Source organism: Mugil cephalus, chromosome 17 (genome assembly GCF_022458985.1).
Source record: "Mugil cephalus isolate CIBA_MC_2020 chromosome 17, CIBA_Mcephalus_1.1, whole genome shotgun sequence".
Classification (NCBI taxonomy): Eukaryota; Metazoa; Chordata; class Actinopteri; order Mugiliformes; family Mugilidae; genus Mugil; species Mugil cephalus.
The window spans coordinates 19,104,680-19,130,035 of record NC_061786.1 but is presented as its reverse complement, the minus strand read 5'-3'; the positions used below and the strand labels follow the sequence as shown (position 1 = coordinate 19,130,035).

The following is a 25,356-nucleotide window of genomic DNA, read 5'->3' as shown; positions in this document are numbered from 1 at the left end:
GCTGAAACACTTCATTTATTTTTAGGAATATTACTTTTGTCACATCGTTTCTCTTCTCACCCACTGGTTCACTAAGATGAGCATACAGGTAAACACACAAATCAGGCATAACATTATGACCACTGACAGGAGAAGTGAATAACGTTGAGCATCTTGTGACAATCCAATGTTCTGCTGGGAAACTTTTGGACCATGTGGATGTTACTTAGACATGTAGCACCCACCTAGACCAGACCAGGCACCCCCACCCCATAGTTATGACATTCATTGATGGCAGCAGGATGCAGCCTGACACAAACAACGTCCTGTTTCCAGATACCACAGGACACCCTCAGAAGGCAAAAAAGAGCAGTGAGAACTATTTCCTTCAGTCATTCCTTACCCTTGTTTCACAAACTTGACATACTTAATATTTATCAAATCAACAAACTCCAAATTGCTAAATTTGTATTTGGTTCATTAAATAAAACACTTCCCCCATAAATAACTTCTTTATAGATAATAAGCAATGTCATAATTATCCGACCCAAACAGGTCTCCAGCTTCACCATCACTTGATTAAACTTTCTCCAAGGCCATTTAAAAATCACTTTTTTTTGTTCTCTTTTCTGTCTTGATTTCTTTTCCTAAATTAAAGGCTGTTATTTTTTTATGTTATATTTATTCCTCTTCAAGCCCCTGAAGGTATTGTATTGTACCTCCATTATTGTCGTTGTGCTTTAACGTATCCTAAAATGTGCCAAAAAACTTAAATTAAATTAAATTAAAAAATGAAAAGCCCGTGTCCATTCACTGATGAGTCCCAGCTGTTTGGAGGTGCAAGGGAGACCTACACAATATAAAGAGGGTGGTCATAATGTTATGCCTGATTGAGGTGTTTTGGTGGCTGGCACCTTTGGACAAAGCCAGTCAATCAGTTTTTTAATCATTCTGCCAAGATAAGATGATGTACTGCTGGCTCGTAGTTAACACAGATATGAGACCAGCATCAATCTTCTCATGTGACTCTTGGCCGTAGAGCCAAGAAACACATTTCCCAAAAAAAGCCAAATAATTTCTGTGGCATGCCTCTGCTTCTGAGCATCTATAAATAAAAGCGTGCATTCAGATTAAGAGATGAAACAAGTATAAATGTTAAAAACCAGGGAGCGGAGCCCCGCAAACAGATGCACACATGCACACATTCATCTTCCCCTTTGAAGACGCTGGGGTTCACGCACAAAACCGTCTCTCTGCTGCTCATGAATAATAAACAAGACGACTGGAGGCAAAGTCTAAACTCCTTCCTGAACGGTGCCCTCGCTCTGAATCTCGCTCGTGTTTGGTCAGTGAATCTGTGTCAGTAGATCATTAAGCTGCGAAGGCCGGCGGAGGGCACGGCGATAGAACGATACGGCTCTTCACGCCTCGCCCTGCGCCTCCACAACAACACGCTTTTATCATGAAAGGCAGCGAGGAGGAAACTCTGGCTGGGGCTCTGCTCCCCTCTGCCAAACACAGGAATGCCATTAGTTGTGAGGTGGAAGGAGGGGGAATGACAGAGAAAGAGAGAGAACTTCAAACTGCATGCTTGGTATTTCCTAATTGGTTCCGAGGGAGGAAACAATATGAGTGTAAAGATTGAGCAGAAGGAGAAAAACATCAGCCGCGTCAGTTTTTCCCCGCAAATGTTTTTTTTAGTCTGAACCACCTGGAGTCAGTGTTGGTGTGTGTGTGAGAAAGAATTTAAATTTTTAATCTGCACAGCCGGATCATAATGAGCACAAAGGGAAACTGTGTACGCTTCAAAGGGAGAAGTCCCTGGGGTTGAAGACATTAAACATGAAACTGATAAAAAGAAACGAAAAGAAACCAACAAGATGACAACAATCAAAGCTAAACTGGATTACATGGAACTTAATCTTAAAAGCCGAGAGGGAGAAAAAAAAAACGCACATTAAAAAACAAAACCCGAGAGATGCAGGGAAAAACTGAAGGTGGTATCTACAGTTGGAGACTAAGAAGGTGGATTTTTTTTATTTTTAAAAACGGAAGAAATTAAGTAACAGACAAAGAAAGTCTGAGTTTAAACAGACCGCCTCTCCTCTGCCCTCCAGCTCATTTCGTCCCATACGACACTATGACAGCTCAATAATTGACTCCTTATCTTTTATTAATAGATGGAGCCATTAGGCCACTGAGCCGTGTCTGAGCTTCAGTCTGCATGTTTGACTTTATTTATGTGCTATGTATTTGGCCGATCACCAACACCCTGATTTGAGTAAACCCAGCGCCTGTGCTGCCGTCCTCGGTTAGCAGACATTATACCAGTAAAGGCAAAATCGCTTTAACACCTTTACTTTGCAAATGTTTGTTCGTCCCGAGTCTGGTCTGATGCGGTGTGAGACAAAGCGCCGTCGGTCCTCAGATCAGACAGCTCCTCTTTCCTTTTGTCTCATAGTCTGGCATCTGTTCAATGCTTCACTGTAGCGTGGCCTCTTAATTAGTCTCGTACACAACAGAGGTGTCCTCAGTGTCACCGTGGTGGTACCATGTTACCCACGACGCAGGGTGAACGGGTTCTTTTTCCATGAAAAAAAAAAAAAGACATAAAAAAAAAGAAGGAATTTGTTTGTTGACTTCAGGGGCTAAAGTAAAGTATCTGTAGTCTTCAAAGAAACTAAAAATAACTACGCAACTTAAATACCTCATTATCTCGAAATAATAATTCAGTGTTTTTTCAAGCTTCGCAGCGTCACCGAGGATAAACAGAGTCAAAGGGAAAGAAAACCTTCGAGCTAGAGATGAAAATCAATCCGATGAAGGTTGAAACACAAGATGTTGCCGTTGTTGGTCACAAAGTATGGAAGGCCGGAGGGAGCCGAAAGCGGTGATGATTAAACGTGTTTAAACCAACCGGGTATTTGGTCCATACAAGTCTATGTGATGCTCTGTGTTGAAGCTAAATGCTAATATTAGCATCAAATCCAACAGGTTTCCAGGTTAACGTGCTAATATTTGATTATAGTTGGCCATGTAGTCAACAACCAAAGAATTAGATGAAATAAAACTTCAAACCAAATGGTTTCTCACACTCCCTGCTTCAATTTATGTTTAACAGCAAGACATTAACTTCTCTTCAGCTGCCCTCTCCTCTCCATCGCCCCGTCCACTTGAGTGTATTTCTGATCTGCAGAGCTGCATTTCATGGTATAGGACCTAATTATGGTGCTGGAGAATGTACAGCCTTGAGATATTTCAGTCTGTCGCCGTTAGCATAGCTACCCAAGAAAGAATGAGTTGGGAGACACAATGTATTGAAACAGCCTCTTTAGATTAAATAATGCATTGATTAAAACTTCTATTGAATCCACACTGACGAGCTCCCAAATTAGACTAATGTTTATTCATGAATCTAAGAGACGATATTGAGCAGACGAACGTTTCGTTAACCCTGGAGAAAATAAAAATAACCCAACTAAGATCAATAGCAGTGTCCCTTACTGTCCACCCGTCTGCGTGAACCGGGACTGAGACTAATGCGACTTTATGGCTTTTAGGGCCTGCAGACAGCACAGCAGCTGAATGAAATCCCAATGAAGCGACGGAGAGAGGCTCGTCCTCCTATAAAGGAACTGCAGGGAAGATAAGAGTTATTGAAGGTGCACTCGAGCAAACACAGACCTTCAGGCTTCAAGCTGATCAGATTGAGACCACAGATTTCTGCACTGGCAAAAACAGAGGGTGGAACTGAGCGGGCTGCGACGTAGGGTTTTGTCATAAACTTTAATATGAGGCTCCTGCTGCAATATTTACTGAGTTTTTAGTTATACGTAATCAAGGCTGTTTTCATTCTGAGCAAACAAAGGCTCTAAGGATGGTAAGTCCACCACTTTAGTTGAGAGTGGCAAAAACCCGCCTGGAAAGTGCTTCATGGATTTAAACAGTCTGAACATGTATCCCTTTTCTTTTTTTTTTATCCAGCATTCATATCTGCTAAACTGTTTTTAATGAAAAAGGCTCAGGGTCTGTAACAACAGACGGGCTGTCGTCAGTGAATCCAGTTAACGTCTATCCCGCCTAGCTTTAGCACTGACGTTGCCACATGCTCTTCCCACATCTGCCGGATGATTATCCACTCACTTGTTCACTAGAATATTGTTTACTGTCTCAGTTTGGCTTAAGAAGAGACGCTAAATCATAACTCATTCCCTTTGAAGGAGGGGCATGATGGATTGTAGAGCAGCTGAAGTGTGTGACTCCACTGGAGGGTGTCGGGGACTGAATAAGACTAAACATCACCAGTGATTAGTACATTTCCCCATTCGTCTGTCTTGTACTTTTTCATTTGTTGACAAAAGCTGTGAAGTATTTGATAGTCATCTTTTTTCCCTTAAATGTTGTTTTTCTGTCATCGCCTTGGTTATAATTTTTAAAGTAAAGGCACCAAGTTTAAGACAGAACTGATCTTTCTTTGAGTATTTATATCCAGTGCCTGGTAAAACATGCGTGACGCGTGTCAAACTAAAACCGCTTGTCTGGATTTTTGTATTAATTGGGATCAACCAGCATATACTCTTTGGAAATGCACCAGTTTTGTCATATCCACCAATTATTGTACTAGACTGTGTGTGCTACTGGCGTTACACAACAAATCAACGCAAACTAGTGGTGACAGTAACGATGATGGGAAAATTAAATGGAGGCTGTGTCAACCAATCACATGCATTTGCTTCACCTGGTCACGTGTTAAACTCACAGTCAGTGCCTGTTTTAAAAACCTCAAAGGCCGACCTGCATGTTTCTGATCTGTGAAGCTGCATGTTTCTGATCTGTGAAGTTGCATGTTTCTGACCTTTGGAGCTGCATGATTCTGATGTTTAAAGCTGCATGTTTCTAATCTGTGAAGCTGATTAGAGTTGTGAAGCTGACCTGTAGTTTCTGATCTTTGGAGCTGCATGTTTCTGATCTGTAGAGTTGCATGATTCTGATGTTTAAAGCTGCGTGTTTCTAGTCTGTGAAGCTGATTAGAGTTGATTAGAGTTGTGAAGCTGACCTGTAGAGTTGCATGTTTCTGTTCTCTAGAGCTGCATGATTCTGATGTTTAAAGCTGTATGTTTCTAATCTGTGAAGCTAGAGTTGTGAAGCTGCCCTGTAGAGCTGCATGTTTCTGGTCTGATCTTTGGAGCTGCACCTTTCTAATCTTTGGAGCTGCATGTTTCTAATCTGTGAAGCTGGGTAGAGCTGATTAGAGCTGTGAAACTCACCTGTAGAGCTGCATGTTTCTGATCTTTGGAGCTGCATGTTTCTGATCTGTGAAGCTGCATGTTTCTGATCTGATCTTTGGAGCTGCACGTTTCTCATCTTTGGAGCTGCGTGTTTCTGATCTGTGAAGCTTCATGTTATTCATTTGTAGAGCTGCCTTTCACAGAATAAATGAGCCCTTTGATATATGTATGCTGCTAAAGCCTGAGGATTTGAATTCTTGGAAACATGAATTTACAGTCTTGAGATATTTAAGTCTGAACTGCGAGACACTGCCGCTGTTAGCATAGCTAAAGCTAAACAGCCAAACAAACCCCAACAAAGGCTGATTTCACCGTCGCTGGCAAGCTTTGACCAAGCCTTTGTCTGTCTGGTTTTTGTTTCCCACGTTCTTATCATCGTAGCCATGACAACAAAGGTCAACTTCAACTTGAATCTGACTGAATGCAGGCAAAAAATACTGGTGCTATATTTCGTATGCAGAGGGTAGGGATCAAAAAGACTGAGTAGTCTTTTAGTTTGAAGGATATCACGCTCAGAAACTGAAAGCCTGCGAAGCCTTGGGGAGATCTCTCTCCTTGTTAAAGCAACACAGAATCTCCTTGAAATGCTCAGGAAGTGCGTTGCTCTGCATAAAGACCACCTCTGTGCTCAGTAGCTATTTCAATTTCATGTTTATTTGTATGCATGCAAACATGAAAGGAGCGAATCATCCCCAAATTAGTGAATTCTTCAAGCCCTGATGCTTTTATTAGTCTCTATTATGCAAATGTATTCTCCTTTATTTCCTCCAGTAATAAGACATTCCTTAAATTCACACGCAGCTGAGCTATTTCTGAAGCTAACTGAGGCTAACCACACAATCACAGGCTGGAGGATACTGAAGAGTCCTCCAGAAAGAAAGAGCCCAGCAATCAAATCTCCCCACTTCTGCAAGACGTTGTCTGCCATGATTTTTGGTGGCAGAGTGATAAGAGGAAACTCTGGAGCAGCAAGGATAGAGAAACGCATTCATGAAACCGGAAGTAGAGATCTTTTTTTTATTATTCTTACTTATCTATAATGAATACACTCCATTAAAAATGCAAGACAGAGGAATATGAATTTCACGTCCTCCTTCAGTTCAGAGTTGGACTGACCTAGAAACAATTAAAACCAAGGTGGGTCCTGAAACCGATTTGATCTCCAGGGAGATTTTTGTGAGTCTATCCGTCTGTAGTTTAAAAAAAGAGTATCTAAAAAAAGAAAAATATGTGTGTGAGAAAGACAGCGAGAGACGTGCACGTGTCACGAAAGAGGAAAAGGTAGGAATGTAGGTTATGAATCTGCTTTTAGGGTCAGTGGTTAAATCAGCTGACGCAGAGCAGCAGAGAAACATCAAGCGGCTCGCCCAGAGCCAAGGCGCTGTTTTATGTTTTATAGCCGAGGTGTGGAAAATCTAATCCACCAAAGAACACAAAATGATCTGTGCCCTCTGAGAGCCCTGGGGGGGCACAGTAAGAAGAAGAAGAAGAAGAAGCTGGAATACAAAATGAGAGCTTTGTATGCAGCGGTGCGACGCTCCGCTCTGCTCCACCCATAATGCCACACTGCAGGACACCCACTTTAATCATCTCTGCGTTTTCAGCTCGTCTCTGCCCGGTCTCACTTCCGCCACTTTTGAAATCGTCGCAAAGCAACACATGCATGCACCCTTTGACCGGCCAGAAATATTCAAACTTTCAGATTAAAATAGCGATAAAACATTTGCATATGCTAGCACGCGGGGTTTTATCTGAGATATGAAAATGAACCACCGTGTGAATGCTGAACACACCTAATAAAATAATACTCCGCCAGGACCAATAAGAAAAACAGGATTTATTTATTTATTTATTTGTTTTTAATGTGGCTGTAGGGATTTGCTTGTATTTATTAGCAGGAGCATTAGCGCGGCCCAACAACAAGGCCAACACACACACATTTGTCCAGTTCCTCCGAAAAAGGTGCCGGGCGCATTTGAGGAATTTGGCCGGTCTAATTCTCTGTCTGGCCAGACCTTTGTCCTGAAACAAAGGTCATCAGCAAACGCTTTCCATCATAATATTTTTAGGATAATTTAACATTGGTTATCACTGTTTTAACAGGGACACGGCGGCTATGAAAACATTTACAACCCTCCTTTTCAAAAGCAGGTTTTCACGAAGTATAAACAGTAAAAAATGAATTCCATCAAAACAGAAAGAATTTGATTCTGAACGCAGCCACACGCCCAGTTATAAAAGAATGTGCACACTAATGGATTCTTCATTGCATGGCCCGTCCTGAAAACAGCTTCTTTACGGACCAGTCTTAGACATGAATCCACCGTATGGGCAGCGACACAACAGGGTGATAGTCGGCCGTTCGCGGGTGTGGAGCCATCTGCGAAGTCTGTAACCTAAATTTGCAGTAGTTGGACCCCTGACAGTTTTCAATTCTCAGCTGAAGTGCATAAATATTTTCACGATGTCGCGATCATCTGGAGTTAATAAAGTGTAGAGCAAGTGATCAGTACGACATCAGCATCTCAAACTGTGTCTGAATGTTGAATACAGACTGCGACCGCCTGCTGGTATATGGAGATTGTTTCTTTTCAGACGGGCACAGAAGGTTGGTACCATCTGGCCGTTGGCTGTGGTTTGTGAGGTGCGTTTTAACTTGGTCCAGACACAGATGATATATATGCGGAGACTCAGGCCTCAGATGAAGGTTTGGTTTGGAGTATCAAGGTCATAGGTCTTCAACGGGGGGGTCTGCTGCAGTGGGATCGCAAAATCTTTGGTTGATTAGACATTTTTTATACATTTGCATATATTTGAAGAGAAGATACAGCGCAGCTCGCTCCCGTTAACATCCATTCATCCGAGGTTAGATAAATCGTGTGCTTCTCATCGGACGTGTGTGTGTGCCATCACTGCCCCTTCTACATTTAGCTATGGACTCACCATCCGCAATAATTTCCCGCTGTGCAATACCCCATATTCAATGTTATTATAGAGCAACACAAGCTCACTTCTTACTACAATCGCCTACATTGCTCTTTGTTCTGAACACTGGTACTGTTGCACACATTTGAAATAAAAAAAATAATATTTGACCCTGTGTATCATTAGAATAGCTTAATATTAAATGGAATATAATATGATAATAATAATAACGTATATTTATAAGCACTAGGCCGAGTTTAATGTAGAACACATATAATATCTCCATCAGTTTGAGGGTCCTTGGCCTGAAAAATGTTGAAGATCCCTGATCTAGGCTTTCACAGCAGCATTAGTATTAAAATAAATATTTAGTCAAGCCAAGGCCAAACTTTAAAAACCACGCAGATGTGTCAACTTTGGTGAATTAGTTCAAATAACTTTTACAAATGTCCACCAAAAAGTCTGCAGATTAAATGAGCGCAGCTTCGCCCAAAAATAATGTTGATTTATTAAATACTTTAACAAAATATCCTCTGCAGCTGTTTTGACACAGTGAGTGAAAGTCATTTTCATGCAAAAATGGAATTAAAGTATCAGAGGTCTCTGCTTTTCTTTGTTATATACTTTTCACACTGGTTTAGAAACCTGAATAGAAATCTTCATAATAATCATAACAACACTGTGCGAAAAAAAAACAACCATATTCCCAAGTTTCATACCATAATGTCAGGGTTAAAGAAGAAGACAGATTGAACAAATAGCAGACACTTCAGATAACATTACAGCCTGAAGTGTCCTAGATGACAATTTTCATACCGGTGGCGAGTCTGTAAACAGGAGCTGTAATTGCAGAACAAAAAGTTGGCCGAGCTCTTTTGTCTGAGTAATTACAGAGCAAATTAACTGTGCAGTCACAACAGAGGATCCACATCTGCGCTGATCTCTGTGCCGACTGGCTGAAGAGCTCTTTGTGAAGGAGCTCTCACGGATCCTCTGACAGGTTTCCAGATTACAGGGAGCTCAGAAACGGACCTGCAGGGCTCTCTGCACCACCAGCATCAACGTTTATTGACCGATGTGGCTGAAAGGGTCGAACTGTGGCCACCTACGACTGTTTCTGACGGCCTGTTAAAAGTCATCGCAGTCTGAATTTTACGGCTCAAGTGGGTGTTACGGTCAAAGCAGCATGTTTTAATATTCATTTTCAAGTGGAAATCTTTAGGACTCAGAGCCGCGTAAGCCTCTTTGGCAAGAAAAACGTCCAGTAATATTTAACGAGGACCTTTACAAGCTCAATTTGGATCTATCCCGGCATTTTAAGATGTTAAATGTAGCCGTGCGTGTTCATTTGTAATGTTTTAAAACCCGAGAGCAAAGGTCGCTACGAGGTATTTGTGTGGTAACAGTAAAACTCAACGTATCAACCCTTTTCATTACACCGGGGAAAATGAACGCACCCAAATATAACAGTCCTGCGTTAAATCCTCCGTCATGACTGTTAGAAAGTTCAGTTTATGTTGAAACTGTGTCAGAAAGGTGGTGATTCAACCGGATGATCATTCTGGAGGGTGTAGTTTGTAATGGCGTGCGTCTCTATGTTTAGTCCAGGCCACTGACCTAAATGGGGGCACCACACGGGCAACACGATTCAATAGCACTGCAAACCACGGCCTCTAAAATGAAAACAAAGTTTGAATTAACAGCTCTTGCTCTTATGCACATCTTTGCCATTTTATTGGGTCGACATTAGCCGCGTTTCCATTACAGTTTTTAGCTAAATAAAAGTGATATTTCTGAAGTTCAGCTTGTACGTGATTCCACTGAAAGGTGTTTTGCGAATGATCTGAAATTCCTTTCATATCGATACGTCTGAAAAACCGCGACATGAGAGTGTAAAAGTGTTTCAGCTTTAGATATTTGAGAGATTTTCCCATTACCAGTGTTTTATTGCGATGTTTAGGTTTGATGCATTTTTAGGGCAAATGGAAACACGGCAAGTGATGCTACTTTTTTTTTCTAAGCGAGTTTCTTGCTCGAGTGATGGCATTCATCTCACTGTATGAGATACTGTTAAGAGGTGTTTCTGAATGAGGTTGGAGAGCATTGAAGGTCGAGGTGTCTAAGGTTTATCTAATGAACAGACAAGGGAGAGAATATATAAAAAGACTAAAAGGCAGTTGCCTTTGAAGTTTTGAAAAAAATAAAAATGAAAAATCTTGCACAGACATCCAAAAGCTCCATTAGAGAAGTAATGTGTTACTGAGGCAATGATGAATTTAGAAAAAGGTTGGATTGTGTTGAAATTTGTACTGATTAAAGCTCATTATGATGTACATATTGTACATTTTCGTCTTCTTCTTGATATTCCGTTAGATGTTGCATATGAAACTTGTCTTCTGAGATTTAATAAGATGTTTTTTTTTTCGGTTTTGTTATTTTGAATATGTGCTTGCATGAGTTTGCAATTAAAAAACAAATCTTGCTCAGAAACCTTTCTGACAGACGCTGGTGCTTTTCCTTGATCTGTAATTTGTTGCAAAAATGTGTGAAAGAGGAAGATTTTATGCTCCTCTCCATTCCTGACAAAGCAAATACCGTCTCCGTCCTCTGGAGAAGACGCAAAGAGGAAGTTGAGTTTAATATGCTGATTATCATCTCCAGGTCTATTTCAGTTTGATACGCTGAAACCTCAGAAAGTCGTGACATGATGAAAATGTTGCATTTATTTACACCTCAGCCAAGCGTAAAAACCTGTAGCAACATTTCGCTGTTAATTTTCTGCCTTTCCAGTTCCTCATTTTGGGCCTGAAAAACCCTGAAACCCACGTCTGGACAATCAGTTCCACATTTCTCACCGGTTCACTGCGGCTCAGCTCCTTTTTTTTTTTTTTTTTCCGTCGTATATTTCTTTTACGGAGGTCACACATCACATGGTGGCCCATCTGAAAAGATCTGTGCCCTGTCTCTCCTCTAAGCTGTAACCGTAGCTTTTAATATCCGCTTTGTACTAAAACAAATGTGGATTAAAGAGACTCCGAAGCTCCATTTTACAAACAGGTCAGACACAAAACATCTCTCTTTCTGGACCTGATTCGTGTAATACATAAGTTGCCAGACATGATGAATCGCTCTGAGAGTCGTGCATTAAAAGCCCTGCACTTCAGTCTGCACTGCAGCAGATTAGCAGGACCACGCCGCCGGAGCTCGCCCGGCGTCCAGGAGGCCAGCGGAGGTTATGTTCAGAGGCTCACAAAGCGAGTTCTAGGGGCGCAGATGAAAGGTTTTTGCCACCGATGCCAACCTTCAGGATTTTCACCGCGTCCATCTGTCCTGCCAATACATCAGGGAGGAGTCCGGAGGAAGTCATATGACTCAGCCACCCAGGAGCGGGATGCCAGACGTGGCACAGCAGCTCCTCCTAATTACTACAATATGTTAAACCTTACTGAGCTCTCCACCCCGGCCGCAAGTTTTCCAAAAGCAACCTGACCTACATTCTGTCCCGGCACGCTCTGTGGATTCAGGAAAAGTTCTTTAAGCCTCCACCGAAGGGAGACTGACTGAAAATAGCAACTCCTTGTTCTCACGCCGGCTGCTGCTGCTGCTGCTGCTGCTTCTGCAAGAGACGACAACCCCACAAAATCCAACCCACAGGTCGTCCTCCTGGTTTAAAAAAAAAAAAACACACAAGAATGAAACGGTGCATTCACAGGAGAATGTGCAAAAGGCAACAAGAGGGAAGACAAATTGCTGATATCGCAGCGAAGCCGCGGCAGGAGACCGCGCACCTGATGCTTTTTTACGCTTTCACCTCCGCCAAAGGGCAAGGCTATACAAACACTGTTGCTATGGAAATCGGTGACTAACACATTTACAAGGATTTCCCTGGAAGTCAGTGTTTGGACCCCACGAATTCATAAACACAGCCGAGGTGGAAACAAGAACTGCGGCAGCGAGAAACAATGACTTCACCGTTCCACTAAACGAGCAGAACGGAGGGGTGTGGGGGGGGGGGCGAGTCACGACGGCAGGAAGTGAATCAAAGCTAACGATGAATAACTGTGAAAAACAAACAAACAAACAAAGGCTGGGGCAAGAATTCCTCCGTACGCCCAAGTGATGCTGATCGTTTAGCTGTTGCATGACTCAATCACGCGTGAAATGTTATCAATTCACTGCGCAATCAGTAATCGGAGTGACACTGCAGACTAAACAGGGCGCGTCTGTTCACTCTGTTCATTTCCTGATGTTTAAATTGGACCTGAGTTCGTCCTCAATGCGCCCGTGAAGACACCTCAGACGGCGCGTTATTCGACGCGGGCTCTAGAAATGTCACATTTCCTTTCTGGCTCCACTAAGCCTCGGCTGGTCATGAGCAGCCTCCGTATAATCTCATCTACATCTGGCACAAAAGTTTGTGACACATCTCTCTGTCTTTTTCAGCCCTTTGAGCGTGTTTTCGACCTTTTTCTGCATTACCCCCTAAAAAAAAAACAAAAAATAAAATAAATAGCCCGGAAGTAAACAGACCCCAGAGACGGCCTGTGTAATCACGGAGCCATTTCAATCAAATGGAAATAAGGTCACCTCTGCAGGAAATCCAGTCTTACATCACAACGTTGTTTAGAAATGGAGTTTATCTATTAGCGGAATTGAGACGGGGAATGAGATTTGTGGATTTGGGTTAACAAAGGAGCATTAGGGGGAAGTGAAGTGAACGTCGTCACAGTTACAGGAAGTACGACAATTTAACTTGAAGTAGTTTTTTTGTAACTTGGATTTTTTTCTTTTAAAGGCAAAGCAAATTTACATCATTCATCAATCCGTCTTATATCAATAGTCCAGTAATGGTGGGGGCGTCCTCCTATTTTCTTCACATTTTACTTCCTGTAGTCTTAATTTATGCATGAGTTTCTCCATCACAAACATTTGTTTGACAGTGCACACCCACTGCTTCTCAGTCAGTGGTTCTCCTTTATACTACAATCTCATAATTACCTTTATATGACTTGTCAATAGTATTATTTTAACCAGATACTTGTCTCTTTTTTTTTTTTGTATCATATTGTGTGTCAAGTTTCCCAAATACAACGTGTTACATGTTTTGGGTGTCAGATATCCTTTTACTTTTTGCAAACTCACACACACACTCGCCACATTTGATCCCGATAACCTTTTAATTTTTCACAAATCCAGAATACGTGTGTGTGGTCTGCTTCAATCAGAATCAGAATCTGCTTTATTGATCCCAAGGGTAAATTACCCAACATGGCCACGTGATCTCTCATCATGGCTGTTGTGTAGATACCAGTTCTTTCCTAATCTTTGGAGTTATAAAAAATGTGACAATATTTTTCCAATTAAACTCCCTCCTATTCCTGGAGCTCGTCGCTCTGAGAGTTACTGGCTCCAGGACTCAAACTTTGGTATAAAGCTGAGATTACCCTGCAGTGTTACCTCTCACAGGCCTTCTGAAATATCTCAACAACTCCAGCTCCTTCTCATATAATTCTTTAGTTCTACATAACGATATCTCTCATCTTTATCTAGTCCAAATCTGCAGTTTACCCCGTTCCACCATTGTGCATACTAGTGTGATTCCTCTGTTCGCCCATTGCTTTAAATCTTTATCAATCGTCACTGGTATAAACCTGGAATCAAACGCAAACCAGCTCAGCAACTTAAAGTCCATTTTTTAAAGCATCTTGTGGTGTTTTTATTTAATTCACTGACAACTGAGAAAATCCATTTGCTCAAAACGGCATTGAGATATGTGTGGAAGTCGAGATAAAGCCACTATTTTGAGATTGAGTGAAGAGAAAAAGTAGAAATTCCAGAAAGCTCAGAAATTACAGTGAGACAGTTTCAGCCAAACATTACAGCAAGCTTAAGACCTGCGTAGCATCAAAGTTTTTGGGTTACTTGAAGGCAGCATTGCAAGTTGTAAACACAAAACTGACACATTATCACTTGACGTTGTTGACGTGTTATCAGACAGTTGCTTATTTTGGCATCCAAGAGCTGCAGATCAACAAAATCGTAATTTTTCTGGCCACCCGATGAATGCAAGACAACGATGCACTCTCCTTTTAGTTCTGTTTTGGTCTCCACCACCTCAGAAATATCTGGTTGTTTAGCTGCTAACGATTTGTGGCATTGTTTTCTACCAATTACATTAGATTTTTATAACCTACAAACAGAAAAGGCTACTTATTGGAATGGTTTAAGCCTCGCAAAGCCAAAACATTTAAGTGAAAGATGCTAAAATGCTCAAGAAATATACAACGTCGTAATTTTTCTGGCCACCTGATGAGTGCAAGACAATGATTTACTCTCCTTTTAGCTATGTTTTGGTCTCCACCACCTCATAAATAGCTGGTTCTTTATCAGCTAACAATTTGCAGCTTTCTTTTCTACCAATTAGACAATCTTTTCATAGCCTAGAAACAAAAAAAAGCTACTTATTCGAACAATTTAAGCCAAAATAATTAGCTGAAATGCTAAAATGCTCAAGAAATACAATGTTTTTAACGCTACAAATCAGAGCACGGTGGCCCATTTTAAAGCCAGATGTACGATAATGGATCGAGCTTTGTAGTCTATGCCGTAGCCTGACGTACACTTCTACAGAAATGTAACTACATGGTAGACCACAACATTGGTCCAAAATGCAAGCCAATAAATTCACCGTCCCAACTTCAACACAGTTGATTAGCAATGCTTACGTACAAGCGCACAAGTGTCAGTGTGGTCACAACGAGCCTCCATGTAGGCCAGGACACAGGCTCTGCTTAGGTCTGCTGAGGCTTAAGGGTCAAACAATGGCCCTGAAAATTAAATGCCATCCATCAACTACATTTATCAGTCCCTGTGGATACTGGTGCAAACACTTTACTGGGGAAATTCTGCTGATACCGTGTGGTAACTTATTTTCGTCACATGTTGGGTTCAGCTGGGTGCCATTTAGTCTGCCCTCCGTCACCCAGAGGTCTATTTAGACTAAAAGATCTGCTGAAGAGGACGTTGTGACCCTGAACCGAACATTTACAGCAGCAGCAGCAGACGGACCGGACGAGGTCGGTTTAGCTCTGCAGTGTCACAGCGAATGTTTTTCTTCCAAGAAACGCTACTGAACCGAAAAAAGAAATGTAATTTTTCAACTTCGTATCTCAAGAGACACGCGTCCCGTTTTTCTGATTAGCATGGATTTAATTTTAGGAGCGTATGCTAATACAACGTCAGTGCTGTAGTTGCTGGATTTCTTTCTTCCGAGCCCAAACTGCTTTTTCCTCAACCTTTCCTCGCACAAAGAGGATTGAGTCATTTTGTGTGTTGTGCTGCCGTTTCTCAGAAGCAGCTAACGTGTAGATGAACTCATGCAGAACATGCTTGATAAAACCAGACTACTTAGAATAAGCCGCTGTTTATGTCTACACTTTATCATCATTTTGACTGTCACAACCTCGTCTCTCCAGCTCAAGTACAAATTCAGTGCATACTATTTGATATTGTGCAGCCTGGACATACACAGCCGCTTGTCATATAGCGACTCCTTATCTCATTCTACAGAAAGGCAGAGCAGATATTGGTTTTATAGAAATCAAATATTGTCTCTGGGGAAATAACAGGAGAACACAAAAAGCAGGCAGTGAGGCATGGCGCTGAGCACTGAGGCACGATGAAAGTCAGCTGGAGGCAAAATTGATCGGCCTGCGGAGCCACAAAGCATCTCGAATGTGTGTGAAGGGTGTGTGCAGTGAGGAGGCGACTGCCCTTCTCTGTCCCGTCACGTCCGTGGACGAGCTGCATCAGCAAGATGGGAGGGGGGGCGCACGGGATATCTTACATAACACCCTCGGACTTAGGATTCAAAGAATACGGCGGCGGGAAATGCTCAATTTATGGCTTTGCGAAAAGACGGTTTGCGTTAGTCCATTAGTCCAATTACGGTGGCCGGGAGGTGCAAACCAACAGTACATAATGCGAAAGCTTGAGACGAATTAACATTTTAGAAACCATTGTCACGTATCATAAAACAAAATTACATTGCCATAACACATTTAGAAGTCCCGAAACAAATTTACACACATCACCATCGCCCAGAAAAGGAATGTACCAACTCCGAAGGTGGAAGCGGAAATGATAACGGAGGCGGTCAACAGGAGTTTTTCATTGCCGTTGGTGGTAACCATGGTGACCAAAGAACGTCTTTAGAGTTTTTATTAAATGCAGGCCTTTGTAGCAAACTTAATGCAGCATAGCGCAAATTGATTCATTGGAAACACTAACAATAGCGCTGCGTCTTGGCACTAACTTGGCGGCTCATATGATGCTCTCAAAACGGGCACAAAGTCACTCGATTGTCGTCCATCTTTGGGCACCATGGTCACCATCAACGACAACAACAACTCGTATTGGTATTGACCACCATTGGAATGTACCAACACTCCGGAATTGGTACATTCCAATGGTACATTCCCATTCAGGTTGACAGTGACGTTTGTAAAAGTGTTTGTCTTGTTAATTTGTTTTCTGAAATGTAAATTTGTTTTAAGGACTATGGTAATGTAATTTTGTTTTATGTTTTTTAAAATGTAAATTTCTCACAAGCTTTGTATACATTTTCTAATGTTGGTTTGCACCTCAAGGCCGTGTAACAAATAGCTATCACCGCCACAAAGTGATGATTGTTCCAAGAGGATGAATTTCATAAGACTTTCTGACTCATAACACAAAATGTGGAATCATTCTGTAAAACATATAAACATTTACTTGACAGATGAGCTTAAAAATGATTTCTTTAACCTGTTAAACTTGGACGTAGTGGTTGGATTTCCATGAACGTCTTCCTTAGGATGGATGTGAATCACAGTTTTTTTTTTTTTTTAATCCAGCATCATTTTCCGATCAAAAGCTGCTCATAAAATAATTTTCTTTCCAGTCTATCAGTCTCGGCTGCTACCTGGTAGCAGGCTAACTGAGCTAGAAGAAACATTATAAATGGTGAACGGCAGCATGTTAGCGCGTTAATGATAGCATTTAGCTAAGCCATCTGGCCTCTAAGTCAAGTTTAACCTCACAAACATTAGCACAGAACAGACACTGAGTACAGGACAAGGACAACAAGGGGAACATAAAACAATGAGAGGCTTTAACGGCCCCTCATCCATCCTACTCTAAATTCCCGCAGCGTGGCCGTCCCAGCCAGTCAGGGGACAAAAGAGCAAGTGTCTCCCTGCAGCTCAAAGCGACATCTCAGCACTCTCGCCTCCAACGGGCCCAAATATGACAGCCTACTGGCTCCAGCTGCCACTCGAGGGCCGGTTCAATCCCGGCTCTGTCTCAGAGACCGGCCCCGTCTCTAGCTGCACTCAACCTCGCGCCCGTGGGCTGATGTGCAGAAATGCAACTGATGCCCACTTCAGAAATACCAAGATGAAACGCAGCTCCTGGGATCATAGGCGCAGAAGAGGCTCAGGAGGTAAGATCCGGGCGGCGTAATTGATTCGCCAAGTGGCACATAGGCCCGGGGAGGCTCTTAGAAGACACATCCATCCTCAAGAATAAATGTGCTATTATGGCGACACCTTCAGATGCCCTAAGAGTCGCACTGGGCTCTCATTCAAATGCCTCTCACAATGAAGTTGCACAACTGAACGCCGCATTTTACATTCACTGTAAAAGTCAAACCGGCACTTAAACAAGGTAAGTGTGAAGGAGGAGTGTAACGAGGACAACCGTCATCATTTCCTGTTTTAAGATTATGAGCAGCAGAGTCTCGTAAAACCAGGCTGTGTGCTGCCTTATAAAATCTACATAAAAAACATTCGGTGGCCACTTCCCTTTTCAAAATCTGAGATCTGGATTTCCACAACCTATCATCACTCCACTGGCCTCCAGGTTGGGTGATTAGAGCCCCTCCCTCCCCCAGTGATAGGTGATTATTAAGCATCTCAGCGTGGAGCGGCACGTGTCCTGAAGTGACTCTGGGAAACGTGAGATCAGTGCCGAGGCAGCACTTCTATAAGCCTCCCGGCCTAATAGCTGTGGGCTTCAGAGGCCTCCGAGCCACCGAGCAGAGCAGGATTTACGGAAGGACAGACAAATTGCAGAACAAATTGATTAAAAAAAGAGAAGGAATCAGGAGTAGTTAAAAGTGGCCCAAACAGTAATGAAGGGTAAACAGACTCCAGGAACAGATTAGGGAGCAAAATGTTTATCCTGTGTACATGCATCACATTTAAACTTTTGGCAGCATAGAACGGCACATTTTCCTATAAATATTAAAAATAATCTGCACTGGCCGAGGGAAATGTTTGCTCCCGATGATTTGGCCCTGAATGAAGATTTAGATTAAGTACGTTTCCAATCCTACTGCTCCGGTCTCCAATCACATACTCAACTTTTCAAGGTTTGCGCTCGGAGGAAGAAAACTCAGACATAATTAAACTTTTCTTATTACAAACTATTTTAATCATAATGCTAAAGGTTAAATTGTCTAGTTGCTGAAATCCAGATGAGGGAAGAGGGGAGCAACAGTTCCCTGATTTTCATCTCTCAGGCTACTACTCGCTTCCTTGTTAGCTCTTACCTCTAATCATTCCAGCCTTTTTGCAGAAAAAATTGCCAATTTAGGGCATACCCAAAGTTAAATTAATGCTTTTTATGAACATTTTGGAGCTCATGCATGGTCTTGCTCTCCTTTGAAAGCCAAGACTCTGACGTTTCTGTCACAAAAATCACTCGAAGTGTTGTTGTTCTTGAGTAATCAAAGTTGGCACACAGTTAAAAAACAAGAAGTTGTTCGCCTGATTTGTTTGGTTTTGAAAAAAACTTGACTTTTATCAATGAAATCAGAAGAAAACTAGATAGTATTGCATGTAGCGTTTACTCAAACACAACTTATGTACAGAGCTCTGATTGGTTCAAAAAGCTACTGCTGTCCCATACACATATACGACCCAGAGGAAGGTTAAAGGGTTAAATAATACATCTACCACCTAAATGTGAATTTAAGATGCGACAGTGCATTAAAAATACGCAACTTTATATATAATTTCTATTAATTTTGTGGCATCAAACCTTCAGCCTTGAACCTTTTGAGTTTTCATATTAGCCCTGACTTTTGTCTCTCTAGCACTTAATGCACTTTCTAGTGAGCAGGTGGGAAACCAACAACTCTATCAACAAATGTTAACTTAAGGTACAGTTCATTAAAAAAAATCCACTAGTTTAAACAAAATTTCTAGTTATTTTGTGACACCAAACTTACGGCCTTGAACCTTTTGAGTTTTCAAGTGACAATGTCAAAAATACTACATGAAACCACAGATTATAGATGCACTTACATATCTGGAACGGTGGCACATGCTCAGTTTAAATAGTTGATTTCTATTTTTATTTAAAGTTCCCCTCAGTTTGATCCACTTCAGGTGTTATTTGCCCCAGGTGCCCTGACGGTGCATTCATTTCTGTTTATTTTGTAGCACCAAACCTTGGCCATTTACAGTGTTGATGTAACTCTGTGATAGTACTATAGTAAAACAATCTGAAAATGTTGTATATGCTCAGTTTAAACGCTTCATTTCACTTTAAGTTTGAGTGAACTGCATCTGTTATTGTACCCTCATATTTTCACTTTCATTTTGTCTTTCAGGCTCTTTACCTGCGTTTTATTTATAAGGTAAGATTGTAAAGAATCTAACAACAAAATGGGGATTTAAGTATTGACAGAGGATTAGCACCAAACTTAATGTTTTTATGCATATAAACTCTTTCACGGTTTGTAAACAATGTGACGTTTTTGAGGGGCGGAGCTTAACTGGATGCAACACATCTCAAACCCTGTAGCCTGTAAATGGCGGTTAGCATATTTCAGTGGACTGTTATGGCTGGAATGGATGAGGAAAACACATATTTTAGAGAATATACTTATACACTCACTCCCTGAGACCGTGAGTGATGTTTTAAAAAGTTGACTCTGACATTTTCACAGCTGAAAGTGACAGTGTTAGCCTCAACCTTCCCTCTGTTTTGCCTCCAACTAATATTGTAATGTCACAGTGACGTAAGCCATGAAGGGGTCCATAGAACTGAACTCAATTTAGTTGCCTAGCATCTAGAAAGTTTGCCCATGTTTTTCCCATGTGACTACTTGCCTGCTTCCTTGTTAGCAGGTAGGATACCAATGCTGCTAACAAAATTTGAGTTTAAGTATTGACCGTGCATTAAAAATAGACCACTTTATCACTTTATAATCTTGCGCCTTCTCAGTTATCATTAACTCTAAAGACTTTACTTCATCTACATGATGCTCAGTTTAGATGCCTAATGTCTATTTTTACTCTGAGTCTGTCTCAGTTCTCGGACGCTTTAGTAAATGATAAAATAGTAAGTGAAACAAAAAGGTTTCCCTGCTGAAAGACGGCGAGCAGTCAGTTTGTTTAGCCGCCTCGAGAGGCGGCCGATGTGACGTCCGGTTAACAAAGCTGAGCTCCTCCTGTCTGAACTCTGACAGGCAGCGGTCAATAAATAAAGAGTCGCTGCAGCGTCTGCGCCCACTAACACATTAAGTAGATCCGCAAAGTAAAAGCGGCCTCTTCCTATGACAACCCACGCTCCCGTTACTGACGGGTTGCAGGGGATTGAACCCGGGACTTTTTAGTTACAGGAACCTTTTTATCCGTCCGTCCACTCTGCAGAATGACAAGCACTCGCACTATTCCTGGAAATGAATTAGTTTTATTTCAGCTAAAAGCCATGCAATGTAATACCCACTGAAGGTATTAACTTAAGAGGATAGAGAGACGCTAAGGAGACACGGCCATCAGTTTAAAAAATAAAAACACACATTTAACCTCCCCCGAATTCATATTAATTACAGCTTTATTTTTTCCTCCTTGTCCACAGGCTGGCAGCTGCTGACATAAGACTGGATTTTAGTTTTGTCCACAAGCTCGTACCTGAAAATGTCCAGATCTCAACGCTAAAAAGGAGCTTCCTCTTTTTTACGACTTCCTCTAATAAAGCTCTAATTTTACTTCTGAAGAGGGAGCATAGATATATGAGGATTATTTGAAATGATGGAAGCAGCACTTGAACGCATCACAGATTCATTCACACTCGAAGACGTTTCAAACCCCGGTTTCCTGATCTTCCAGCTCCCGGAAACAAAAGTATTCATCACATCTATTTTTAAATTCCGGCACAAATGCCCTGAAAGACATTAAAAGTTTAATAAAAACTTGAAATGGCAGAAGCGATATCTGATCTAACGCATATTCCCGTGAAAACTGCTGAGCAGCGTCTTAGGAGATCAAACGAAAAATGAATCTGAGGGAAGTTGGGGGAGAAACAGCGTGTGTGGGGTTTAATTTTTAATGACACTGTCTATTTTGGGCCGTAAATCTGGAGAGTTTATTTATTAATTTGCTCTATAAACTGATTAATTAAAAAAAAAAAAAGAAAGATGAACTCCTCAGCAGTCAAAACCATATATAGTCAGTTCAGGATTATAGAAAACCAGCCAATACTTTAATGTATTTATTAATTTATTTATTGGCATGACCTCACATCTTCTGTGTGAGAATCAAAGATGTTTGACACTGTTCTTCAGGACGTGTTGGTCGACTCAGAGGCTCAGACAATGACAACATTGAAAAACTATATTGCATAATCTTGATAACTGATAAATTGATTGAGTAAAAATCTTATTTTGGTTCATTCCAGCATCTGAAATGTGAACATCTGCTATTAATGATTGTAAAATGAACTTGTTTGGATACTGGAGCAACTGAGAGTGTTTGAGCCGGATAAGCACTCGGCACATTTGATACCTTGGTTTTGTGTTACAAGCTTGAATGAAACAAACACCGCTATGGGCCTTTTTTATGTGTTGACAAAACGAATGAACTGTTTTACATATCTGTTTGCTTGCTGAGGGTTAAAGACATGCCCCCTGTTTCGCTCTTTTCCAACAGGACTGAACTGTCAGTGGATGAGTGGAGGCTGTTGTTGGCTGCAAAACCTGATAAGGATCATAAATTGAGATGTGCCGCTAATCAGAGACTGACAATGACACAAATTTAACCTGAGCATAAGACTGGTTTCAGTGTGAAGGCAGCTGCTGATCTTCTGGAGGTCACAGGAGCCAACATGATGCAGCCCCGACACAGATTTGTGGCTCAAGGCTGCTCCTGTCCTGCAGCTAAGTGGAGTGATTTCAATGGTAAATCCGCAGAAAACGCAAACCTTTTCTTTACAGTTTGATTTAACTCTACACGGAAGCTGGATGTGCTGTTTTTTTATTTTATTTTTTTTGCATAGGCTGGCCCATTATTTACATGTAATGCTGCAGACAGGCTGAGGACACGGGGCCTGCATGGGCATCCTCCTGGCATAACCATCCGGCTAGCTGGTGCAGCTGTAACATTTGCAATCTGACAGATCTGCAAGCATGGCGCATTGCAAACACTGACTTTAAAGTTTAAAAGGACACACACACAGAGAGAGACAGAGAAATGGGTGAGGTAAGTGCCTGCAGCGACTTACCTCGGGATGCAGTTCGGGGAGGATCCGTCTATCTCCCACGTTGCGAACAGGTTCATGGGCACCGGTCTGTTCAGAGCCCCGCTCCCGGGGAAGCTGAGCCGGCCGCTCCTCTCCGCCATGGTCCGGGCTGCGTGTTGGGACTGTCCGGGCTGCGGGTTTGTAAACAGCGCTCTCTGAATGTCAGGTCCTCCGGCGGGTACGTCCTCCGCTGTCCGTGTCTGTGTGTGTCTCCGCCAACAAGAGCCGTCACACGCTCACGTCAGTGCGATGTGGTGCGGCGGAGGACCAGCTCATTTCTGCGTCCGTGCGGGAGCCGTGCGGTGTGGGTCCTCTGTGCCAGGGAGGGACTGCAGCGGAGCGGCAGGACTGAGCTCACCGACCGCTGGGCTTGTTGTGCCCACCACGCTGCTCCGAGGGTATGGAGGGCGATACGTGCCGCACAGCAGCGGGAGGGGAGAGGAGGGGAGAGGAGGGGAGGGGAGGGAGCGCTCTGTTTTTGTCAATGCGTTAAAAAAAAGGCGGTGAGAATAGTTTAGAATAAGAAACAAATATGAGAGAGAGGGATGAATATGAGCCATGTGACAGAAAGTGAGCAGCAGAAGTAAGTTCCTACTAACTACACAAAACAGTACCTGGAAAAGAGATGTAGACACAAATCAGAAAGGTTTCAGTTTCGAATGAGGAGCTTGGGGTGGATGGTGGACGTATGGAGGGTGACTGATGCCAAATAGAAACTGATTGTCGGGAATTGTTTAGATTACAAATCCCCGTTTTATTATATTATATTTTACAGCACAGCTCAGGAAAAGAGCTTCACTTCCGAATGAGGAGCTTGGGGTGGATGGTGTGTGTATGGAGGGTGATTGATGCCATAGAGATTGTAAGGAACTCAGATCTCCTAAGACAATATCTATATCTATATCTATCTATATATATATATTACTATGATCCAGCTCTGGAAATATCCTCAGTTTCAAATGAGGAGCTTGGGGTGGATGGTGGATGTATTGAGGGTGACTGATGTCAAAAAGGAACTGATTGTCAAGAATTGTTTAGACAAATAAATAAATGTTTTACAAACCAAAAATATCGAACTAATATAAGTACATGTCAAATTCATATTAAAAAAAAAGGGAGCTTGGGGCAAATGGTCGACGTACGGAGGGAGATTCATGTTGCACAGCAGTTGACTGACAGGAAGTTAGATTTGTGTTTACATAACACTTCACAAATTACATTCAACATAACAGGAGGATATAAATTGTTCCTTTATCCTCTCAAACTAGGACTGAACTGTCATTACTGCCATCCATAATAACATCTCTACTTCCCCTAATTTCAAAATACCTCCCATCAAAAACCCAACATTCTTACTTTATTTTGTATATGTGTAAACGATGGTCTATTTTCTCTTCAGCTGGTCACTACTCACCCCCCATATATTTCTCTCAAGAACAATCTGAAGAGGTCAGATTGGTGCATTTGCATGGGGCAAATAATGAATATTTACTGGACACAGTCAAAGTATGAGGGAAGAAGTAGTCATTGTGTAAATATACGTCCTCTGTAACAAATATACTTTATTATATTATTATCATCCACTACTGGGTCAAAGAGTCATCGTGTAGATTGAAAGGATTATGAGATGTAATGTTATGATATATATATATTTCTACAATCTTTGACCTCATTAAGAAGTTGTGACACAGTTATTTATAGGTGAGGTTAATGAGAGTAATTAATTAATCTTATTAGGACTGCACACAACTTAAATACCTATTGCATCAGTAACACGCTGCTGCTTGACAATGATTATCAGTCGTTTAAAATATATAAATGCAGTGGCATTAAAATATAATTTAATTACAATTTAATGACTTGAATCAATGTAATTCTAATTATTATTCAGTGGTGACATGGTCAGTTCATAATAAAAGCAGGCAGTGCCCCCGTGTGGTGACTATGATTCCTGTGTTTTTTTTTTTTTTCGAATTAAACATGTTTCAATTTTTGCTTTTTGTTGCCAACAAACATGTTTCACTCCTGCTCGGGCGTCTTGATTAAAGTGTGTGTGGACGCGGTCGCTTTAAGGATTAGCATGAGCGGCTGTGGATAAGCTGTTAATCCTCAGATAGCTTGACTATAAGTGTTATTTTGTCAATGGCCGCCCCTCTCTCCTCTTAAATGAATATTATAAAACTAAGAGTTTTACTTTGAGGCTTTTATTTGGTTGTGATGATAAAGTAACGATATAATAATCTCTTTAGTTTTATTGTTTTAAATGTGCCCTGTATCTACTAAATGACGGTTAAATGAGGGTGTGACTTTTTTTTATTTTTTTTTATTTCACTTTATACTGACTTCAAAGTCTAAAGGCCGATAGATGGACACTCTGAACCAGATTAAAGTTCTCGGGCCTGTGAAGTGACTTAAGGAACGTCAGCTTGGGTCAAAGCTTCAAACACAACAAAACAAGACTCATAAAAGTATCCTCTAAACAACCCAAGGACACGCAAAATGACCACAAAGAAACACAAAATCCCTACAAGGGGACATGAGATGACTAGAAATACAGAAGAAAAACCTACAATGATACAAAATGACACAAATACAG

The 25,356-nt window shown here is 41.6% G+C and overlaps 1 protein-coding gene across 11 annotated transcripts in view; it reads right to left on the bottom strand.

Moving 5' to 3' along the window:
• pacs2 (phosphofurin acidic cluster sorting protein 2) overlaps positions 1–23,163 on the bottom strand; it is a 69,648-nt gene extending 46,485 nt beyond the window's left edge. For all 11 annotated transcript variants that reach the window (XM_047610737.1, XM_047610741.1, XM_047610742.1 and 8 more), the window contains exon 1: positions 22,743–23,163. In XM_047610737.1, the coding sequence (XP_047466693.1) occupies positions 22,743–22,861 (119 nt within the window). In that variant the 5' untranslated portion in view covers positions 22,862–23,163. The remainder of the gene's footprint in view (positions 1–22,742) is intronic.
• Positions 23,164–25,356: the final 2,193 nt, after the last annotated feature.